The sequence below is a fragment of the Poecilia mexicana genome, unplaced genomic scaffold, assembly GCF_051168715.1.
Source record: "Poecilia mexicana isolate PSO_F unplaced genomic scaffold, ASM5116871v1 scaffold_11, whole genome shotgun sequence".
In the NCBI taxonomy this organism is placed as follows: domain Eukaryota; kingdom Metazoa; phylum Chordata; class Actinopteri; order Cyprinodontiformes; family Poeciliidae; genus Poecilia; species Poecilia mexicana.
This window is the reverse complement of record NW_028263380.1, coordinates 17,137,538-17,159,129: the sequence shown is the minus strand read 5'-3', so window position 1 is coordinate 17,159,129 and position 21,592 is coordinate 17,137,538. Positions and strand designations below refer to the sequence as shown.

Here is a 21,592-nt window from a genome sequence, read left to right as displayed (position 1 = left end):
CAAGCGGAGCTCCAGCACATTTAGTAGGCTGGTTTTACCACTACTTGCGCTGCACAATGGCTGTTGGAAAATAGTTTTGTTGTTGACTTGCCATTCAGGAACCATGTGCTGGTTTTTTTTTTTTTTTTTGTTGGTTGTGCAGGAGGCTCCACTTCTGTTTTTCAGAGATGTATAGCTGTATAATTTTGCATCTGTTTGGAGCCATTTTCAGTAAAAGAATACTTTCATTGCCATTTTAGGCAGTTAAATGGTTTGTCATTTTAAAAAAGGAATTAAATTGTGTATTTGCATTCTCTCATTTCTAATGGGTGAAAAATCTTAAATGGTTGCATGAAAAATCTGCAGAATGTGCCATTTTTTAAAAACAAATCCTGACTTACTAATATGATCTTTAGTTGCAACCATACAGTGTAAACAATCAGGAAATTGTTTTTCTTTTAATAACGGTGTTAGTTTAGTTGTATTTACTCCCTTATTTAAATTGTTTTGTGTGTGCAGGGAAAGCGCCTCCAAACCTGCCACCTGGTGTGCCCCCTCTACTGCCCAACCCTTACATCATGGCTCCAGGACTACTGCATGCCTACCCGGTGAGTCTCAAAATAATTTTATCTGAACTTTTATGTTAGCTCTTCACATTCCTGCAACAGTTTTCTGACACTTTCTCACTTCATCTTAGCCTCAGGTGTATGGCTACGATGACCTACAAATGCTGCAAACAAGAATACCATTGGTGAGTTTCCCCTCCAGAGCAGCACTTAGCTGCTGAAAAATCAGCTCAATCCCACACACCGCCATGCTGGTAGCTTATCTTTTGGGTTATTAACCTTTCTTTTTTTTTTCTAGGATTATTATAGCATTCCATTTGCCACTCCAACAACGGCGCTGACAGGCAGAGAGGGCGGTCTGACAAGCAACCCGTACTCTGGTGAGTCCACTTCGAAGAACCGAGTTGAGAAGTTATGATGCAAAATTCACATTTTTGCATGTTTTTGTACTTTATTTGGGTTTATATTGCTTCTAAAAACAAAACAATAAAAGTGCTAAAAACGTCATCCAGCCATTTTTTGGCATTAAGTTAATGTTTTTTTTTTGGTGTCTGGAAAATGAGCTGTTTCAAAAACCTCCAGATTAAATGGGGACCTCAGCCAAGCCCTGAACCCAGCAGAACTTCAGCACGTTTACTCAGCTGGTTTTTACCTCATTATACAATGGCTGCTGGAAAGCACAAGTGTTTTGTTGTTGGTTTGCCATTCAGAAACCTCTTGTTTGATTCTTGTTCATTGTGCAGGAGGCTCCACTTCTAGCTTATCATATTCTGATGTTAAACCAACATTTTATTCTCATCATGTAGCCTTTTTTTTTTTTTTTTTTGCACTTCAATTCATATAACCTGCCTCCAAACTGTGTTTGTGGCTGCATCAGATTCAAGATTGTTGCACAGTACTTTTATCTTGTAGCCATTAATAAAACCAGTAAATTCTTCACCATAAGAATAAAAGAAAAAGAAACAAAGCTGGTGGAAATGTTTTTATCTTCAGACAGATTAGGTTCCTGATTTGCTCTGCTGTGCCTGAGAAACGAGTCTGAAGTAGGCGTAGGCGATATGGACATGATATTTTATAACTATATTTTGTTGCACTATTGTGATAAAGATGAAGGTGACGATAAAAAGTATTTATCACTTATTTTTAAGTCTGCTTCTGTATGTCACAGCAGTTATATCCCCAGAAACACAAACACTGCTCTTGAAAAACGCTTCTGTTTATAATCTGCTTCTTTAAGACACCAGTCACATAGAGAAATGTGATTTATATCATTAAGCTGCACATAGTAACTGGTTTTAATCATATTTTGAAATTTATTGATGCTTTCATTGAACAAACAGTGGAGAAAATAGTAAAAAATAAAAATCCTGACAGTTTTAAACATCATTAGAATTGAATTATTGTCATAAGAAATTCATCATGATTAATGATAAACAGTTTGAACATCTGTAATGTTTTCTCAGTTTTATTTTTGGGATAATTTACGAAAGGAGCTTTTTCTCCCCATGTTTTTCTGGTGCTGGATATAGATTGATTTCCACAGAGCTCATCTTTTCTTCTTGTCCCGTTTTCAGGCGACTTGTCGAAGTTCGGTCGAGGCGATGCATCGTCCCCGGCTCCGGCCACCACATTAGCTCAGACGCAACAGAATCAGACCCAGACGCACCACACCACGCAGCAGCCCTTCCTCAACCCGGCGCTGCCGCCCGGCTACAGCTACACAAGCCTCCCGTATTACACTGGCATGCCGGGCCTGCCCAACACCTTCCAGTACGGACCTGCTATGTTTCCGGTGAGAAACTTCACATCATCTCAGGGCTGCTGATCGGCCTATCAGAGCGCAGAAATGAGAAACTGACTGACATTCATAACGAGGACAGCTGAGGACGTGATGCAGGAGAAAGTCCTAATATGATCGTTTTTGATCTTTTAGAATAAGACTGAAAGAAAACCTTCGGGATAAAACAAGATATTTTGGTTCCTTGTATTTAGAGAATGTTGTAAAACTTGTCAAATTCTGCAGAACTTTGACTTTGTTGTCCTTAAGCCACTTTGTAAAAACTTTGGCTGTAAGCTTGGAGTCATGAGCTCCATTTCCATTGGTCATAAAATTGGAATTAAGAAATTAAACTCATTTAATGGAAACGCATAAATTTAGAAAAAAAAATAGTTTTTGCCCATGTGTGATAAATTTTATTTTATTTCTTGGGGGCTGTATTGAAATTAGTCTATTTCACAAAATTGCAAGTGAAACACTTCTTTTGCATCACACTAGTCATAAATTCAACAACAGGATGTTGCTACTGGCGAAAATGACAAAGACGACAGGAAGTGGTAGGAAGATCATGGTTTTTTTCCCGCGTAAACGAAACTTATTCATGTGTGTATTTTTATTTTTTTTATTTTTTCAAACGGCATTTCTTTATTTTTAATTATGCTTTTTCAACGTCACCAGAATATTGACAAAGTTTTGCTCACATTTGTAATTGAAACGCAGCTACAGTTTGTAAGACCAACCTGCGCCCGAGCTTTTGCTTCCTCCTTCAACATTCCTACTTGATGTTCTCTTTCCTCGTGTTAACTTCTACTTTACGAAGTGCACCAGTTCCTCCTGCAGCATGATGCTGCCAGCCCCTTTCTTAAAAGTGTTTCTGTTTTACCAGCATTAATTTACACAAACGGTTCACAGATCATGTTTCCAGAAATGAAGATCTGTGTGCCTGTGTTGCAATCCTGCGTTTTTAGGTTTTTGATGTTGATGCTTTCTTCTGACTGGTTGTGTTAAAACATGCAAAATCCCTTGATTGGATTGAAATGTATTTGGATTAAATAATGTGACGGTATTGTTTATATATGGGCAGAAAATTAATTAATCCGATTACGATGTGCGTTTACATCCACTTTGGCAAAAAGTAATAAAGGTGCAATGTTATGTATTTAAATAAAGACATGATAACATGCAGGTTGAGCAGTTTTTCAGATTTTTTTGATGGATTAATTGCAGTCTTTTTTTTACCATTGGGTTGGAAATTCTTAGCTTTTTTTTTCAGAATTACCTGTTTGAGCTAAAACTGTTTCCAAACAAGGATTTTGACTTCAATTGCAAGAGCTCACAACATACAGACATTTGGTACAAATATATAAACTTTAAGGGATATTTTTATAACATTTTCCACAAATGTTAACATAGATAACTGGAGATTCATCCAGTTGCAATTCTAAAAATAAAATAAAAGTTCTTTACGCATGAGAGAACATTTTCTATAGCAGATATGCATAATTTTTTTTTTCCTGAAGATTATGTAATATTTGCAGTCCTAAAGTTTTATTTAGCTGGACTAAGAGTAAAATGGTTCTTGCAAACATGAAAAGTTTGAATATTTATCCAAATAATTTCTAAATGAAGACTAGAATCGCAGCTCTGTCGGATTGTTTTTCGTATTTCATCCTAACTCGCTTCGGTTTTTGCTCAGGTGGCTCCCACCTCTTCGAAACAACACGGCGTGAATGTCGGCGTGAATGCATCCGCCACGCCCTTCCAGCAAGCGAGTGGCTACGGTTCCCATGGATACAGCACTGGTGAGGATCCCGCTCTGTAAACCTCCATGACGGTTGTCACAGTCCGCTCTTTGATTTTTATCCCCCGTTGGTGTGGGATCCACATGTCATCCGAACTCGGCTGCATCTGCAAGTGTAAACATTGTGTGTGTGTGTGCAGAAGTTTTATTTCTTTGTTTGTGAAGACGGTCGTCGTTGCTGGAGACGTTCCTTTTTTTTTTTTTTAAGTTTTTCTAAAATTGAACGACTCATGTTTATGCTCGAGGATTTTGCCAGAAATGTAAACCTCTGTTATGACATGAAGGTCTAATTTCCACCATGTTGGAAGTGGAAGTGAATGCACCAGCAGCAGATAGAGGGGTTAGGTTACTGGTTTCCTGCTGTTTCCATGGCTTGCTCTGCTCATTTTACAAGTTGGAGTCTTTCTTCGGGCTTTGCCATTGATCACATCTCTTGCACACAACTACAAGTGAAACTTCCATTTTTTTTTTTTCCATATTTCCTTTTCAGCTCTTTTGTTTCTCTCCAGCTTGTTTTCCTCGTGGTTTTCAGGAGTTACACGTTCATGTCCATTCTCCTCCCGAGCACTGAAGTGTTTTTGTAGTTTTATCTTCTTCCACACTCTGCATCCACCACATGCGCATCACCCATTCTGCACCATCTGCTGCTTTCTGCCATTACCCCACTCACACCCACTCTCAACCCCCTTCCTACACACACCCTGCCTGCCCCTCACTTCCCTCACCTCCTTCCCCAAGACTTGAGTCAAACAGTATTTGCAAATGATGCTGGCGTTGATTTGGGCCGTTCAGACAGGCTCTCAGGTGCAAAAACACAAAATCTTACCAAGTATTTTTGTCTAGTTTTTAGTGAAAATATCTTAGTACACTTGAAATAAGTCAAAATTAACATACAAGTAACTTTTCAGCACAATATGGGAGCTTGTTTTTAAGATAAAAAAAAAAGAATCACTAGTTCCACTGGATGATTATTTTTTACTTATAACGAGACATTTTCCATAAATTAATCAAACTGATAATTTTTCATCAAAACAAAGTAATTATTTACTTAAAACAAGCTTATATTTCTTGCTAAGAAAGTTACTAATAACTTAGTTTTGTCTTACTGAAAATATCTTAGTAAGTTTGAAATAACGTTTATTTTATTAATTAATTTGCTGATTACTTTGGCAGTTAATCGGATACAGATTTTTCTTTTGGCCACTTAAGCATTTTTTATGCAGCATCAGAAACGCATTTAAAGGTGCAAATAAAGACATTAATTTCCTTTTTTTTTTTTTAAAGTAAGAAAATAAACATTTTACTGCCTAAATGCAATAGCATTCCAACCTGGTGAAGCTAAAGTTATACAACTTGAGTTTTGGCTAAAATATATTTACAGACCAAAGTGTTTTTAATCTTAAATGCACATACATTGTACAGCTGCACCGATTTATCGACCAGCTGATTTATCAATGCCGATTTTCTTAATTTTGGGAGATCGGCTGTTTTGTACATGTGAAGCTGAACTTATCCCCTGATCTGATCTACTATAGATCTAAAAATCACCTTTGCCATCAAGTCCAGGTCATGTCTGCACGTTTATAGTTAACAATATTCACCCCACTTTTGCCAATTCATCAATTTTCTTGCTATACTGAGCAAAATTTCAGGCAAAAAAAATTGGTATCGGCCAAAATCTGAATCAGCAGGTCAGGGTTTTTTAAAAGATTGTCCAGAAAACATCAATCAGTGCAGCCTTAATGCATCGAACAGGTTTGGATTAATTACTGCTCTGAATACAGCTCTGGAAAAACATAAAGAGACCTCTTTAAATGATCAGTTTCTCTATTTTACTTTTTATAGGTTTATGTTTGAGTAAAGTGAACATTGTTCTTTTATTCTATGAACTACTGACAACATGTCTCTGAAATTCCAAGCAAAAATTTTGTATTTATTAGCAGAAAATGAGAAATGGTCAAAATAACAAAAAGAAGCAGTGCTTTCAAATCTCAAATAATGCAAAGAAAACCAGAAATATTAATTTAGAAACAACAATACTAATGTTTTAACTCAGGAAGAGTTCAGAAATCATTATTTGGTGGAATAACCAGCAGGTTTTCACTGAAGTCGGGTCTTAAGTTTGTCCAGAACTGAATGTTGTTTTCAGCAAATGGCCTTTTTTGAATCCCTTTACTCCAGTTAACAGTTACTTGATTTCTAGATTACCTTCAGTAGTGAGTTAATTGTTTCGGCCTCATTTGCAGTAGAAACTAAAGTAAAAATACTTGGTAAGACTTTGTTTTTGGAGTTGGTCTCCAGACTCTTCAGAGCACCGTCTGCATTAAAACGTTTTGGCGAAGCCTGTCGTCTAGTTAACGATCCCAGTCCTGGAAGTTATTTGCAAATGCTGTGTGACGCAGGTCCGCCCCGCCCCGCCCCCCTGCCTGGTGTGTCTAACGCTGTGGGCTGCGGCTGTGTGTCTGACTGTTGCAGGCTATGAGGATGTGGGCCAGGCTTCAGGGAGTGGGGATTTCTGTAAGGGCGGATACGGCACTGCCGTGGCCGCTGCCGCTTCTGCACAAAACAAGCCAGCCAGCTCTGTCACCGGGCCTGGAGTCGGTGAGTGACGCCATACGCCGAATTAAAGCAAAGAACAACAAAACAAAAACTGTTCCTTCAGTCTTCCTCCTCGTGTCACCAGCCATCCCTCTCCTCCCCTCGTCTGTTTTCTTTCGCTCTTGTTCATTTTTTGCCTCATTGCTGGAGAGCTTTGCCTGTCGGACAAACATCACACCACATTTGCCTTCAGTTGTGCCTCTTTTACCAGCTTATTTTACCTTTTATTTTTTCCCCCCCGTTTCCTGAATTCTGCACAGGGAAACTCATCATCAGCTCCGTCGTTGGAAGTTAAAATACGACGAGCTGAAACAGTCCCAGCTGATTATGAGTTTCTCTGGTCGGTGCCGTCCCCTTTTCCATTTCGCTTGCTCTTCATCCTCATCATCGCTGCTCGGAGGGCATCAGAATGACTCGATGCTTCCTGTTCCTGTCAATGGTGAAGAGTGACTTCATGTCTGAGCTTTTGGGCTTCTGCTGGTTGGATTTAAAACTCGGTGGTTCTTGGATTTGTTGGGCCGAGTCTGGTGGATTTGAATGTGAGGATGTTTCGTCTTTGCGGCCGTTTTGACCAATCGCGGCGTTTAAGGAGGGTTTTCTCATGGCTTTTTGTTTTTTTACTGAGCATCTACTGTGACCCATTGCATGCAGAAAGCCTGGTGTGATGGACCTGAACTGCTAAGATTCATTGTTTAACTTTGTTTCAGTTTAATCCAGTTGTGTCCAAACTTTTTCCACTGCAGGCAAAGTTGAAAGTATTTATTTTTCTTTCCAACTTAAAAGATGTTAAAACAATGTTGATAAACTGAACATTATTGTACGCTGAGACATGCAGCATAATTCTGTACCAGTAAAACCCAGATGCAGTGAATCTGGATGTAAACAATGGCTGAAAATTATAATTATGAACTCAATAAAGAAGTCTTTGTCATTGAAGCACATCACAGTCCCACCACCTCTGTCTCTGACTTCACATCCAAGCAGCCTTCCCTGCTGACGTTTCAGTCAGTCCTCCTCCCCGTTGCTATGACGATGCTGTCGGCTCCAGCTGCCGAATAAACTTTAAAATCGATCCACAAACGGCTCAATCTGTTGCAACCTTTGTAATCGAGTGACGTAAACTTTAAAAATTTAAATTGAGCATTGAGACCTGTAAGTCTGTTTATTACTAAAATGTCACTGCATGTTTATAAACGTGCAATCGTTGCATTTTTAAAACTCCCAACAATTGTCATGCAAAATCACGCTTAAGCCAAATTTTGCTGGGTGGTAAACTGCCCCACAAATGATTTTGATAAATGTTAATATTATTGTTTTGAAATTATTTTTAAGTGGTATATTGATAATTGATAATAATTCTTCTTCTTCTTCTCAAAAACTAATAAACTTTAATTTTGCAACCAAAATTTGACACTGGAACTGGAAGATATTAAAAAAAAAGAAAATTGACCACTAAAAACCAAAGCCTTAAATAAAATGGACTATTTGACCTCTCTCAACAAAATAGCCCTTTAATTCTAAATTGTCATGCAATAAATTGTATGACAATTGGACCAGCCAAAATAAGTTTCTTTAAAGCTGATTTTAAAGTATTTTTGCTTTACTACCAAAATATTTTTACAGTATTTATCATTTTCAAAGTGTTCATGTTTTCTAATAATGTATTTCCTACTGCATGAAAGCTGCTTCATAATAATTTAAGTGCTTTTCAGATCTACTGCAGGTAAGATGGTGACTGCTGATAGCTACTCTGCTTAAGCCTTACACACGATAAATAACTATTCCTTTTTCAATAAAAATGATTTTTTTTCTCCTCTTGAACTGGAATTTTCAAATAACGTTAAAGCCTTTAGTTGCTGTTTTTAGACACTTATTGATCTCCAGAGGTTGCATTCACAGGAACAACTAGGTTTATTTTATTTTTATTCTTTAAGATGCGGAACTGAAGGCAGACACATTTTAACCTCAACGAGCTTCTGGCCTGAAGACGGTTCACTCCTTTTTGTGTTTTGACCCCGTTTAGTGTTGATGTGAGCGGTTTTCTAATGTCTAGTTGGAGCAAACATGGCTGCAAAAGCATCACAGGATTTTTCACAACGACATAATCTCTTTACTTCTGTTCCTCCTTATTTTGTCTCTCAGAAAAGGCAAATCTGCTGAAATCATCTATGGACAAGAACATAGATGTAGATGCTGAGGATTTGTCACCATTTAATATAATTTTCATTTTAATCCCACTGCCTTCTTGTTGTTTAAATGTGTAAAGGACCATGTTGTCATTTATTTTGATGGGAGACGATCTCACTCTGTTCTGGATAAAGTTTGTAATGTCTCTTTTTTTTCTGCAGGAGTTTCTGTGACATCAAGCAACACAGGAGTGCCGGATATTTCAGGATCTGTTTACACAAAGACACAGGTAGCTGCAGGTTATGACCAATATCTCTGCAGTCCAGCAGCAGTGCCTTGATTTTTTTTTAATTTTTTTTCCTGATTTTTGGTTTCTTCTTCCCGCAGTCGTTTGAGAAGCAGGGTTTCCATGCCGGGACGCCAGCAGCTTCTTTCAGCCTCCCCTCGGCGCTGGGGACCGGCGGGCCCATCAACCCCCCGGCGGCCGCTGGCTACGCTCCGGCCCCCTTCATGCACATCCTGACCCCGCACCAACAGCCCCACTCTCAGATTCTGCACCACCACCTGCAGCAAGACGGCCAGGTTAGATACTCAGCATATTCAAGGACACGGCAGCACTAAAGACGACCAGGCAGAAAAACTACAAAATCAGATGTTTACGTACACAATTTAAAAAATGGACCATTAGGATTTATACACTAATACTGTTCATACCGGGGCTTGAAATTCTTAAATTTAATTTTGGTGATTTAAAGGTTTGGAAAGTGCTGGATATTCAAACTGCACAGTTTTAATAAAGTTAATAAATTTGATTAAAAGCCCAAATTTTTTTAAAGCGTTATTTATAATTGAGTCCAGGTATTTAAAGCTAATGAAAAGGCACAAACACATTTTTTCTCAATGTCTGAAGTCAAATCAGACCAAACTTTTCTTGTTTTGCGTCAGTTAGAATACCAAAATAATTTGCTAAATTTCAGAAAACTGTCAGGTGTCTGTAACAGACTTTTCGAAATAGAAAATTTTGTAGTATTTTAGTTTAACTTCCCCCTGCTGTAAAATGTAAAACACACTAACAATGTTAATAAATTATATCACTTCTTTAGTTCATCTGTGTTGTTTTTAACTCCAAAGTTTGGTGCTGGAAAAATTTTAAAACTTCCCTTGAAAATGCTTAAATTTCCTGAAAAAGCATAAAAACGCTGTATCCTTTAGAGGGTTTCCAGGTTTGACTGATTCCAGCATAAAAACCATGAAACTCCAAAAAACCAGCTGAAATCTCGCCCTCTAACGGGAAAAATATCTTGTCTCATACGTCGTCCACTGTATTCAGACAACATTTTTGGTGGTTCTATATTTTTTCTGTTTGTTGTACTCTGACGACCAGAACCAGAACCCATTGGGACTTGAACACAATGAGACTTGAGTTTTTTCCCTGGGATTTCTGTTTTTTAATATCCTGCAATATCAGTCGACAGATTTTAAAATAAATTAACTAAAAAGATAAGTGCAATTATACTGCATTTTATTGAGATGCAAATAAAACTATTTTCAAGAATTTTCCTCTGAAATCTTTCTAAAAACGCACCAAAGTTGTTCTGGTTTTTCCCAGCTAAACGTGTTCAAAAGCACCCCAATCTGGCAACACTGCACCAGTTAAAAATCCCAATAAAATGAGAATAATTGAAAGTTGTTTGAATCCTCATTGCCCTTATTATCTGAACCCTGTTGACGATCAGTTATCTCTTGGCAGAGCGGCACCGGACAGCGCAGCCAGAACGCCTCCATTCAGCAGAAATCTCAGATAAACAAGTCGGCGTACAACAGCTACAACTGGGGTGGGAACTAACATCCGCAGACGGGACCGCCTCCTCCTGAGGCGGGGTTACGGCTCATCACTCCTGCGAAACCATGTCCACATGTGAAGCTCCCTCTTCCTCCTGCAGAGGTTTCCCTCCCGTCTCTTGGCTCAGCCGCTCCCTGCAGTCCCGACTGCAGCCAGAGGGAGGCGCTGTGCCAGGAGGGGCCCAAAAGTCGGAGCTGAAAATGGTTATAAAAATTAGGAGGTGAAACGTTGAGTGTTGGGAATTTGTATCATGATAATCCCCCCCTCATCCTGCTCTCCACCCCTTTTTGTTTGTTTCTTTAACTTACATGTAACATAGAACTGTTTTCTAAAAGAATGAGCTTTTCCTGTATTTTACTTTTATTTCCCACCTTTTTTCTTAGCTGAACGAAGTAAAATCTGAAGGCCGTTGGGAGGGGCAGGCAGGCTGGTTTTCTATTTCTCACCCTCCACTCACCTCCTATTTAATCTTCCAACACAAAATATCTAAAAAAAAAAAAAAATTGCTGTTGAATGTTTTTTTCTCCTCCTTCTTGTTTTTTTTTTCTTAAGTTTGAAGAAACAATTCTCTTAATTGGTAGAGTTGTGAAGTTTATTTTTTACCAAATATAGATATATTATTATATATAAAGACATATAAGTGAGCTCACTGGCTTGGACTGTGAGGAAGGTGTGTTTGTCATGTGACTGCGTGCATGTTTGTACACACGGGGGGCCGTGTTTGTGTACTGTGCTTCGTTTTTTTGCCTAGCACAGGAGTTTTTCATTATCCAACGCTTGTACAGTTACCGTTCCCATGAGTTTAAAACGACGCTGCGTGAGGTCCATCTTCTTTTGAAAAATGTTGAATAATTTTTCCCAAGACTTGAACCCGAGCCGCTTTGTTTTGTTTTTTTTAAGTGTTTTATTTAGTTTTCCCAAGGCCCCCGCCCTCCACAGCCTCCTCTCCGCTTCACCACCTGCCCCCTCCTGACGTTGTAAGGAACCCTGCACCATTGAGTACTGATGGACAGAGTTGTGCTATGGCTTTTCTTTTTGTCAGTGTTTTTTTTCTTCTTCTTTTTGTACTGTGCGTTTTAAAACAAAAGATTTAAATGGATAAAATTGTCTTGTACATATATAAAGAAAAACACGAGTACTGTAGTCCTTGTTTGTCAATGGCTTTCTTTTTTTGTTTTTCTCAAATTCTCGCGGACTTGTTAGCTTTTTTGTTCCATTTTTTTATTTTGTAAAAATATATAAATATTAAGTAAATAAACAAAGACATTTTCATCATTTTGGATGTTAATGTCTTTTAATAAACAGATTTTTGTGGTGTGTGAATGTAACTTTTCTTCTAGCAGCTGAAGTTTTTTAAACTTTTATCCAAGTCAGTGTCAATAAATTAGAAAGTCATGGATCTTTCCCACTCTGGAGAAGTACAGAATTTAAGTACTTTTCATATCTAGCTAAATGGTCGAATATTTGTATTTTCAGACTTTATTGATTGGTCTAATTGACCAAAACTGATCAATCTGTTTCCTTCATACCTACCTAAAAGGACTGGAAACATTCAATTAGTCTTTAGAAAATATTATTTAATCTGGTCGTTTAATTTGTCTGTTTACGTTTTTCATCTTTGAAAGAATACATGTTATTGGCTGAGTCGGTCAGCCATGTTAACTTGCAGCTATGACCTGCGCGATCATGTGACCCTAGTGACGTCAGACCGCGTCTGTCAACCATGGAGAATTCATTATTTTTTTTTTTTATTTGACCAAATTCACATCTTGGTATGAAGAGATGACAAGATCTCCTAAAAACAAATTTCGATCTTAAGATTTTCCTCTTTTCTAAATTGATAAACTTATTTTGATGTGATAAGAAAATCGATCACTTCCAAAAGTCAAGATTGAAGGCGTTTTTAATGTTTATTTTCAATACTGCTGAAAAGCAAGAGGTAAATATTAATTGGCTTTTGTATTAACAGCTACACTTGAAACTTTAAAACAAATATAGCTCAAACCAGAGACGCCAACAGTAGGAACAATTTTAAGATATCTGCATCTGTTTGAGAATAGTTTGGTCAAAAAAATCAGAATTATTTTATTTCCCATTTGATAAACGTCTTTTTTTGGAAGTGTTTTGCTGTGGGAAATACGGTCCTGGAAAATATTGTATTAAAGGTGCGTTTTTCACAATGAAAATATTTAATGTTTCAATGTTAGCCAGAAAATCTTCAAATACTTTATAAATACGTATGTTAGCTATTTTAATACCTTTCTTTTCAGGGAAATACGGGCGCCGTAAATTAATCTGAATGCATTTTTTTATCTACAAATTCCAACTCATTTATACCTAAAGAGTGTTTCACTGGAATAATTAGTGGCTCTGCCAGTATATATTTCAGTCACATCATTACTGCTGGAGTAATTATCCTGATTATTAGGTTATTTGAACTCATTTTAGTAAATTAGTGCGCGTGTTTTTACTGTCTTTACGGTAACTGTCTCTTTGCGACACATTGCGTCATGCGTGCGGAACATTCCAGAGCGCTTTACGTCTCTGTTGACATTTGTAGCATCGCTGACACCTCTTTTCGCTCGTAGTTCGCATTTCTAGTTATGATTTAACGACTTATCTTGAGCTGTGAGTAAATGAGTGTTTTTGATTTATTCCGCGGGTTCTTCGGGGTCCCGGGAGGACACTTCCGAGGAAGAAGGTCAGTTTGTCGTTTTGTTTTTTAAAACTAAATCAGAAGGTAGAAGTTAGCCGCTGTTAGGTAACGAGCCAGCTCCGTCTAGGACAAGATTAGTGGTTTTATTTCTGCCAGGAAAACAACAGGGGTCCATCATCTAACTGAGCTGCTGCTCATTTTAGCGTCAAGATCCATGATCTGTTGAGGTCACTCCTAATCAGTCGGTGCCAGGGGCGGTTCTAGGTTCTGACCTTTAGGGGTTAACAGTCCCCAGTGAGCAGCTGGCAGTGGCTTTTGATCAGAAAAGTGGTTAAAATATTTTAAATCAGAAACATAAGCCCCATCTGAGCCAGAATTTTTTTTAGTAATTGTCAATATTCTGCAGTACATTTCAATAAATCTGAATTTTTTCAGAAAATTTCTTGAATCAGTACAAAACAAAATAAATTTTGAATAGGTAAATTTTGTTTATTATATGCATTCATTAGTTCAGCCACTGAACTAATGACAGGCAGGGTGAGACACAAAAGCTCTTTACAGGCTCTTTACAGATTGCTATATGCCAAGATAATGCTGGAAAATTTAGTGGTAGGAAAAACTGATGCACAAGTGACTGCTGCCAGGAGAGACAAAATCCATTCAAAAGGAAAATCATGTAGATATCAACACTTCAGCAGTTTTTTCTGCTTTGCTTTCTATTAATAACAACAACCACTCTGTAGGACAGTTGCAATGTAAAATGTAGAAACCATTAATAGAAACAAAACAAATGATGTAAATTGAGAAGGTCAAATCATAATAAACAAACATTCCTGTTTTATGGACTTGTTGCTGTTGTAAAATATTGTAGTGGTATATTTGTAAGTGAACTTTAGGTTGCTGTTTATTTATGGGTACTTAGTTCAAATTAAGAAGTGCTTGATTTCCACCCTAACGAATAGCATGAACTTGTTGCTCAGTAGCATAATAGAAGGACATAGCGGCTGCAGGAACATTAATCTCTTTGTTTTTCTAGGGACCCCTTCTTTGACGCAATGACTCATGATGATGACGACGAGGATGATGAGGAAGAAGGATTCTACTACGATGGATTCAGAAGGGACCAGCAGGACCCGTTGGACAGAGCCTGGAGGTTTGGCTTCAGCTTGGGTCCAGACGGGATGAGGTTCCAGGAGCCGGCCGTGTTCGGCCACGTCCTCAGGGAGATGGAGGAGATCTTCTCCCAGCTGGGCCGCTGGGAGGGACATCCGGAGTCGGGACACTTTGGTGCGGAAACGGAGCCAACATGTCCGTTATCTGGGCTCTGGGTTGTGATGTCTAGCTGGGAAACGTCTCCAGCAGACGGATTCCTGCTCTGCCTCAGAGCCTCCCAATGAAAAATGTATTTTCTTTGTTTTATGTTTCAGGTGTTCCCAGGATCCTGCCTCCGTCTCCACCTCAGGGCAGATCAGAGAGCAGTGGGAATCCTCTCAGAGACTTTATGCTCAAATCACCCGACGGCGACGTCCGCCGGCCGCACCCAGATCGCCGACCTTCGTTTGAGTCGCCGCCTTTTAATGGCTGGAGCCCTTTCTCTAAGGTGCATGACAGACTTCACTGCTTTTTCAGCTCACATTCAACAAGTCTCTGAGATTTTCTTATTGTCTCCAAACAGTTCAATGATTTCTGGGGCGAGGCACCGCAGAGAACTCCAGGTCCAGAGGCTAAAGAAGACAGAGGTAGGCAATGCCTTTGATTTGGATTGTATCGTTTTTTTTTTGTTTGATTTTTTTTGTCAATTTTCCGTGCAGATCTGGACTCTGCCGTGTCGTCAGGCGGCTTGGATCAGATTCTGACCCCTCCTGTCGGTCAGAACCCGAGCGAACCACAGAGCCGGTCTTTCTTCCAGTCCGTCGTCGTCACCAAGGTGGTGAAACCCGACGGGGTGAGCTCTTTCTAAACGTTCTTCCATCAAAATATAGATTTATTTTTTTAAAAAGTGTGCGTACTTATTCACATTTTCTATTAATATAGAAAATAATTTCAATATTAGTAGTGTATACACTTATATGCTTCTATAAGTGTATATAATTTACACTTATTTGTTTAGTTATTTAATTGTAATAATGTTCTTTTCTCACGATTCTAACATCATTTTAGAAATGAATCATTTAAATTTAGCATCGTCCAGATCAGAATATATACGGAAAAATGTTTCTATTTCCAGACTTTATTTATTTTTGCATTTTCAAAATCTTTTTTTCCTTCCAAAGTTTTTCACAACCTGCATCTTTAAAGCTCCACAAATTTGAAGAATTACATGAAATTCATTGCAAACTTTTATATTTATGCTTAAAAATCACCTAAATATCCCACTGTGCTAATTTGAGTTTGGAGAGAAGAATGGGATTTGGGATTATCTATCCTGCAAAAAAGTGTTTCTGCTCGCGGATTTTACGTAGTTTTGTTTTTTCCATGAGTCGTAAATGTTTTAGAACATCAAGCACGTTTTAATGTTGGACAAAGATTAAGGTAAGTACAAAAAGCAGCTTTCAAATTATGATTTCATTCATTAAAGGAAAAAAAATATCCAAACCCACCTGGCTCTTAAATTATCTGTTAAGTCATGAATTAACTGGGATTAAAGCTGTTTGATTTTAGAAAGCTGAACTCAATCCCACAGGACTGATTATTACCTGACCTGCAGAAATAATAATTTAAATAAATCCTCTGACAGCTGAAAAACTTCAAAAAGCAACAAATCAGCTAATAAGAAATTTTCAAAAAATTAAAAATTAACTTGAAATTCAATTTTACAGATTCAATAAATAACAATAAACTTTTAATTGTTTTCATATGGAGTGAAACGACATTAGATTGTTAAAATTAATTCTTATACTTATTTAAAAGTTGACTTTATGTTTCATGTTCAAGTAAAATTTTCTTTCCAACCGTTGTGTTAGAAAGAAAAATACTACATCAAGCAATAAAACATAGTTTTAAAAATGGAATAAAACCAGAGGATGGGTGTAAATATTCTCCTGCTTTCCTCTCGCTGCGTGTCAGACTGTGGAGGAGCGGCGAACGGTCAGAGACGGACACGGCAACCAGAAGACCACGGTGACCCGCTCAGGAGGTCCGGAGCGGCTGGATGGACCGGACCGCCAGACCGGACCGGTTCTCCCAGGTCAGCTGTGCTCCAGGCTGGGTTTACTGAACTAAATGAATAAATAAACAGCAGCTCTGTTTTTTGTTTCTCCAGGAGATTCGAATCGTTTCTCAGATCTGCGGGACGACGACTCGTTATTCTCTCGGTTCTTCGGAGGATTTAAATAAGAAATAAACTAAAGTATCGTCCTCTGTTTGGTTTCTAAAGGGAGAACGTGTGTTTGATACAAACAGGAAATTAAAACTAGTCGCATCAAGAACAAACAGTCCAGTTAAATGTTTTATTTTTGTAAAAAAGGCAGAGTGAGTGGAAGAAATGTGAAAAAGAATCAAATAAAGACGTAATATATTTACACAACTTTGATATTTGCGTTTTTATTTCACCAGCATTAAACTCTTCCTCTTTTTTTCATAAAGTGATGCAGTCTGGAATAAAAACATTTGAAATACAAAATCTTAAGGAAGAATTTAAACTTTAGTTTGTATTTTATTTAATTGTTTGATATTTAAACATCTGGAAGTTTGGAGACGAGTTTCCCAATAACGAATGTTATTTATTGTGTTGAACTTTATTCTTAAACTTTCAAATCTGGGAAAGTGGATCTTTAAATTAATTTTTGTTTTTTAATTTTATAAGTTTGTCTACATCTGGAATTGCTTGGATAAATATTTTAGACAAATAAATAGGAGAGTTTCTTCTGTTCTGATTCTGTTCTTGCGGTTAAAAATGACCAAGCAAAATAAATGAATATTTTTAACTTAATGTATTTAGGTAGAATTACAGTGTTTCAGTTACTGCCCAACACCTTATAAAATGTCTTAACAGTAATATCAATACTTTTTTTCTTTTCATAAAAAAGGGGAAGAAATTGAATCAGTGTGGAAATAACCAATCAGAAAGGAGCTGAAATCAGCTCTTTTCTATCAGCTGTAGCTCAGATCCAGTAAATCCTTCCTCCTGCTTTGATTCTGCTCTCAGAATGTCACGTAGAATAATCTTCTCTCCTCTGCTGGGAAAAAAAACAAAAAAAAAACGCCTCAGCCTTGCAATAAAGTCTATGACGCAAGCCCTGAAGTCCAGCATCAGAGGGCAAACTGTGCTCAGTGAGGCAGAAGCAGCAGAGCTGTGCAGATCACACACACACCTGACCGCCGCAGCGTCTCAGAGAGCTCACCTGGGGTCAGAGGGCGTCTGCAGGATGGAGAGGCTGCTGAGGAGGTGCCGGATCAGAAACTCTCTGGTCAGGGAATGCCTGGCCGAATGCCTCGGAGTTTACATCATGATTGTGAGTAAAATTCATGAATGAGAGACGCTAAACTGCTTCGTGTTGCAGAAAAGTTTAACTTTGCCCCCTCTTTTTTTTTTTTTTAGAAACAAACAAAATGGAGACAGTTTGAGAGACGAGGTGTGTTAATGTTGTTTTACCCCTAATTAGTCTCTCTCCTTCCAGAGCAATGAACATTTACAGCACAGACCATAAAGCAGGTTAATCAGAAGTGAAGTCTATAAAAACCGAGTGCATGTGTCCGATCTTAATGTTTTTACCCACCAGCTTAAAATAGAAACTCGTTTCTACTCTCTGCTCAGCTCATTCATGGACATTTTTGACTCCTCCTGCAGCGCTCAGAAAAGTCTCTGTGTGTTTGCAGTTGTTTGGATGCGGCACCGTCGCACAGGTGACGACGTCTCAAGAAAAAAATGGCCAGTATCTTTCGATCAACCTTGGCTTTGCTTTGGGGGTGACGTTTGGGGTCTTTGTGTCCCGTGGAGTCTCAGGTAAGATACTTTGATTTCTTCTGCTTTATGTAAGGGCGTGGTTCCCAACCAGATGTATATTGCAGCGATAACAGTTTACTTGAATTTAATTTATCCGACTGGAAGATGCAGAGGAGGCCAGAGAACCCAAAAAATGTACTCAAGTCAGAGTAGCTCTACTTCAACATATTTTTACTCAAGTAAAAGTGAAAACTAGCCGTCCAAAGAATTACTCAAGGGTGAAAAAGCATTTGGTATAAAAGTTACTCAAGTAATGAGTAACAGATCAAAACATTACATCATCAGACAGAACAAAACGTGAAGTTATGTGGAAATTTTGCTATTTTATAGGTCAAAATGAAACCAATTTATACAAATAACATAATTACTAAAAAAAAGAAACATTTTTCCAAATCCATTTCTTTCACTGTAAAACTTTAACAAAAGCTGCAGGAGCCTGTAAAACATTTTTGTTCATCATTCAGTGAAGTTACTCCCAGTGAGTAGAGTATCCTGAAATACTACTCAAGTAAGAGTAGTGGTACTTCATAAGAAAGATACTCAAGTAAAAGTAAAAAGTACTCTTAAAGTTTTTCCAAAAAGTTACTCAAGTAAATGTAACTGAGTAAAAGTAACTAGTTACTACTTAAAAATCAAAATACAATATGAATACTCAAGTTATCCTGCCTACAGGATTTATATAACAAAGAATACACTTTAAAATACCATTTATTTTACCTTTGAAAAATTCTGACAGAATTAGCTGAAACCTGTTCAGTCTGACAGATGCAGAATGTGCTTTTGGTAAATCAGATTGTTTATTTTCAAAGGGGCTCACCTGAATCCTGCGGTTACGCTGAGTTTGTGCGTTTTGGGCAGACATCCATGGATGAAACTCCCTTTGTATACCTTCTCCCAAATATTTGGAGCCTTTCTGGGTGCAGCCACAGTTGGTCTGCAGTACTACGGTGAGTCCACATGCAAAACATTAAATCGCTGGCACCATGTACAGGCACTATTAGTCCTCCGTACTATTACGGACTTTATGAAAATAATTAATAAACTTTGAGTTATTATTAAAAACAGGTTCTGTTGCTCTGAGTTTCTACATTCATTCATGGAAATCTTTTAAAAATAAATTTTCATATCATTACAATGTGAATCTGGATTTTTTTCTTCTTTCCTCCCCGCCCCCAACAATTCACTTCTTTGGTTCCCATATGTGACGTCAGCGCGCCCAAGAATTACCATCTTGTTTGACAAGTGTGTTTTACATCTTCTAATTATTTGAAATTTGATTTCAGGTCAATTCACATTAGAGATGATTGAAATAAAAGCCAGTTGTTGAAAAATATTTTCTGCTGTCACTTGCAATTTCTTTAAAATAAAAAAAGTGAGAAAAATATTAAAATTGGAGATCGACTTTGGTATATAAAATATAAAGTTGACATTTTTACGTCCAACCCTACTGTTGCCATAAAAACCTTTCAAATTTTAAGTCCATTTTATTGAGTTTGAATAAAATGTTTGCAGACGCCATCCTGAGTTACAGCGGGGGTCAGCTGACGGTGACGGGTCAGACGGCTACAGCAGGAATATTCAGCACTTACCCAGCTGAATACCTCAGTTTGGGGGGAGGCTTCTTGGACCAGGTCAGATATAGTTACTGTTTTATCTGGAAGACATGAGAAATTCATATTTAACTTCAGCAACACAGCCGTGAACTGTCAAAGCAATGACATGTAACGTTCCCTTACTTAAGCTAAAATACAGGTTGGGCCTTAGGTTTCCATACATGGGAGAATGTAAAATGTATATTTCTTTTACATTTCAGACATCCAAGAAGATGCAAATAATGGCTGCCCTCCGCTTTTCTGTCGTCATATCCTCACCTTTGTACCACATTAGTAATTCTTGGTTAAGTTAACGTCATTTTTCACATAGCTAGGTTAAATTAGCATTATTAAAGTGATAACGACCGTATCGGGTGTTAATATTTCAAAAGAGAGGCTTTTCTTCTCTGGAAAAGCCGCCATGTTTGTTTTTGTATCAACGGCTCTGTTTATAACCAGCGGCGCCCACTGCTGGATGGCGGGCGAATTACAACATGGAAAGACGGTTTAAGGAGACGTTATTATTAGTTATCGATCGGAACAAATTGTAATCTAATAAAAAAATTAATCGACAGACATCCTTGAACCGACCTGTCTTGTAAAACCGACATTGGGCAAACGCATGAAAGCATTATTTAAGTTTAACCCACTGGATGTCTCGCAGGTGATAGGCACCGCTGCTCTGCTGCTGTGTATCCTGGCTTTAGGGGACCAGAGGAACACCTCCATTCCCGATTATCTTCAGCCCCTCCTGGCCGGAGCCACGGTCCTAGTTATCGGCGTTTCCATGGGATCAAACAGCGGATACGCCCTGAACCCGGCCAGAGATTTTGGACCTCGCTTCTTCACTTACATTGCTGGCTGGGGAGATGACGTTTTCAGGTTATTTTTTGTTGTTGTCATTACGTCCTCCCAAATGTTATCCCTCATTCTTACCTAATGTTTATGTTATAGGGCTGGACGTGGTTGGTGGTGGGTCCCGTTAGTCGCTCCCTGCATCGGCGGTTTGGTAGGAACTCTGATCTATGAGATGCTGGTTGAAGTCCACCATGCATCCCTCTCTCCGGAGGATCAGCCTTCATGTCAAGAAACCACCGAGGCAAAGTCTCTGGAGCTGGAGGGAGTGGAACCAAGCATTGGAAAGTCTGCATAGCTGTCAAATTGTCCTTTATCAAAGACTAAAGCTGACATACTGAAGGATCTGATTGAGGAAGTCTGTTATCAGACAAAACAAGCTATCAGCCTTAGAATTCCTTGGAAGAACCTTTACAGCTATTTAATGATGATCATAAATTTAATTTGCTATTTCTGAGTAACCCAAGAGTCTGTTCAGAAACAGTTTAGTTCTGAACTTTAATAAAATTCAAAAACTGAATCAGAACAAGGATATGAGATCTAGATGGGATCTGGGAACACAGACGGTGTCAATCTAAAGTAGTTCGGGAAGTTTGATGTTACTTTCCGATTCGAGCATTGAGATAACGGAGAAAGTGCGCCAAGAATCGAGCGTTGAGGAACTCCACATGATCTTTGTTCATTCAGATTTATTACTGAATGACGCAGCGTCGCTCTGGCCAGCCAAGAAAGATGTGAACTAATCAAGATATAATTCTTGTGACCCACAAAAAATTTTTCAGTTTTCTGCCTTGGAACAAGAACTCTTTCAACTTAGATGTGAAGTAATTCCCAGATCTGATTTCCAAAGAAA

The 21,592-nt window shown here is 38.3% G+C and overlaps 3 protein-coding genes across 6 annotated transcripts in view; all 3 read left to right on the top strand.

Annotated features, from left to right (window-relative positions):
• The window catches only part of ubap2l (ubiquitin associated protein 2-like), a 32,120-nt gene extending 20,123 nt beyond the window's left edge, over window positions 1–11,997 (top strand). For 3 of the 4 annotated variants that reach the window (XM_014990670.2, XM_014990668.2, XM_014990669.2), the window contains exons 21-29: window positions 499–587; window positions 677–730; window positions 844–925; window positions 2,120–2,337; window positions 4,019–4,124; window positions 6,599–6,724; window positions 9,070–9,137; window positions 9,236–9,430; window positions 10,599–11,997. In XM_014990670.2, coding sequence (XP_014846156.1) covers window positions 499–587; window positions 677–730; window positions 844–925; window positions 2,120–2,337; window positions 4,019–4,124; window positions 6,599–6,724; window positions 9,070–9,137; window positions 9,236–9,430; window positions 10,599–10,694 — 1,034 coding nt within the window. In that variant the 3' untranslated portion in view covers window positions 10,695–11,997. The remainder of the gene's footprint in view (window positions 1–498; window positions 588–676; window positions 731–843; window positions 926–2,119; window positions 2,338–4,018; window positions 4,125–6,598; window positions 6,725–9,069; window positions 9,138–9,235; window positions 9,431–10,598) is intronic. The other variant, XM_014990671.2, reaches the window with a different exon arrangement.
• A 1,222-nt stretch (window positions 11,998–13,219) lies between these two features.
• Window positions 13,220–16,873, top strand: hax1 (HCLS1 associated protein X-1). Its single transcript, XM_014990667.2, has 7 exons — window positions 13,220–13,392; window positions 14,384–14,634; window positions 14,775–14,947; window positions 15,023–15,086; window positions 15,159–15,292; window positions 16,414–16,534; window positions 16,610–16,873. Exons 1-7 carry the CDS (start codon window positions 13,328–13,330, stop codon window positions 16,681–16,683), a joined length of 882 nt encoding a protein of 293 aa, XP_014846153.2. The 5' UTR covers window positions 13,220–13,327; the 3' UTR covers window positions 16,684–16,873.
• Window positions 16,874–16,938: 65 nt separating this feature from the next.
• aqp10b (aquaporin 10b) lies at window positions 16,939–21,268 on the top strand. The gene is made up of 6 exons (XM_014990666.2): window positions 16,939–17,801; window positions 18,166–18,292; window positions 19,102–19,239; window positions 19,805–19,923; window positions 20,549–20,766; window positions 20,839–21,268. The coding sequence occupies exons 1-6, from the start codon at window positions 17,496–17,498 to the stop codon at window positions 21,035–21,037; spliced, it is 1,107 nt and encodes a 368-aa protein (XP_014846152.2). The 5' UTR covers window positions 16,939–17,495; the 3' UTR covers window positions 21,038–21,268.
• The last annotated feature ends 324 nt before the right edge of the window (window positions 21,269–21,592 follow it).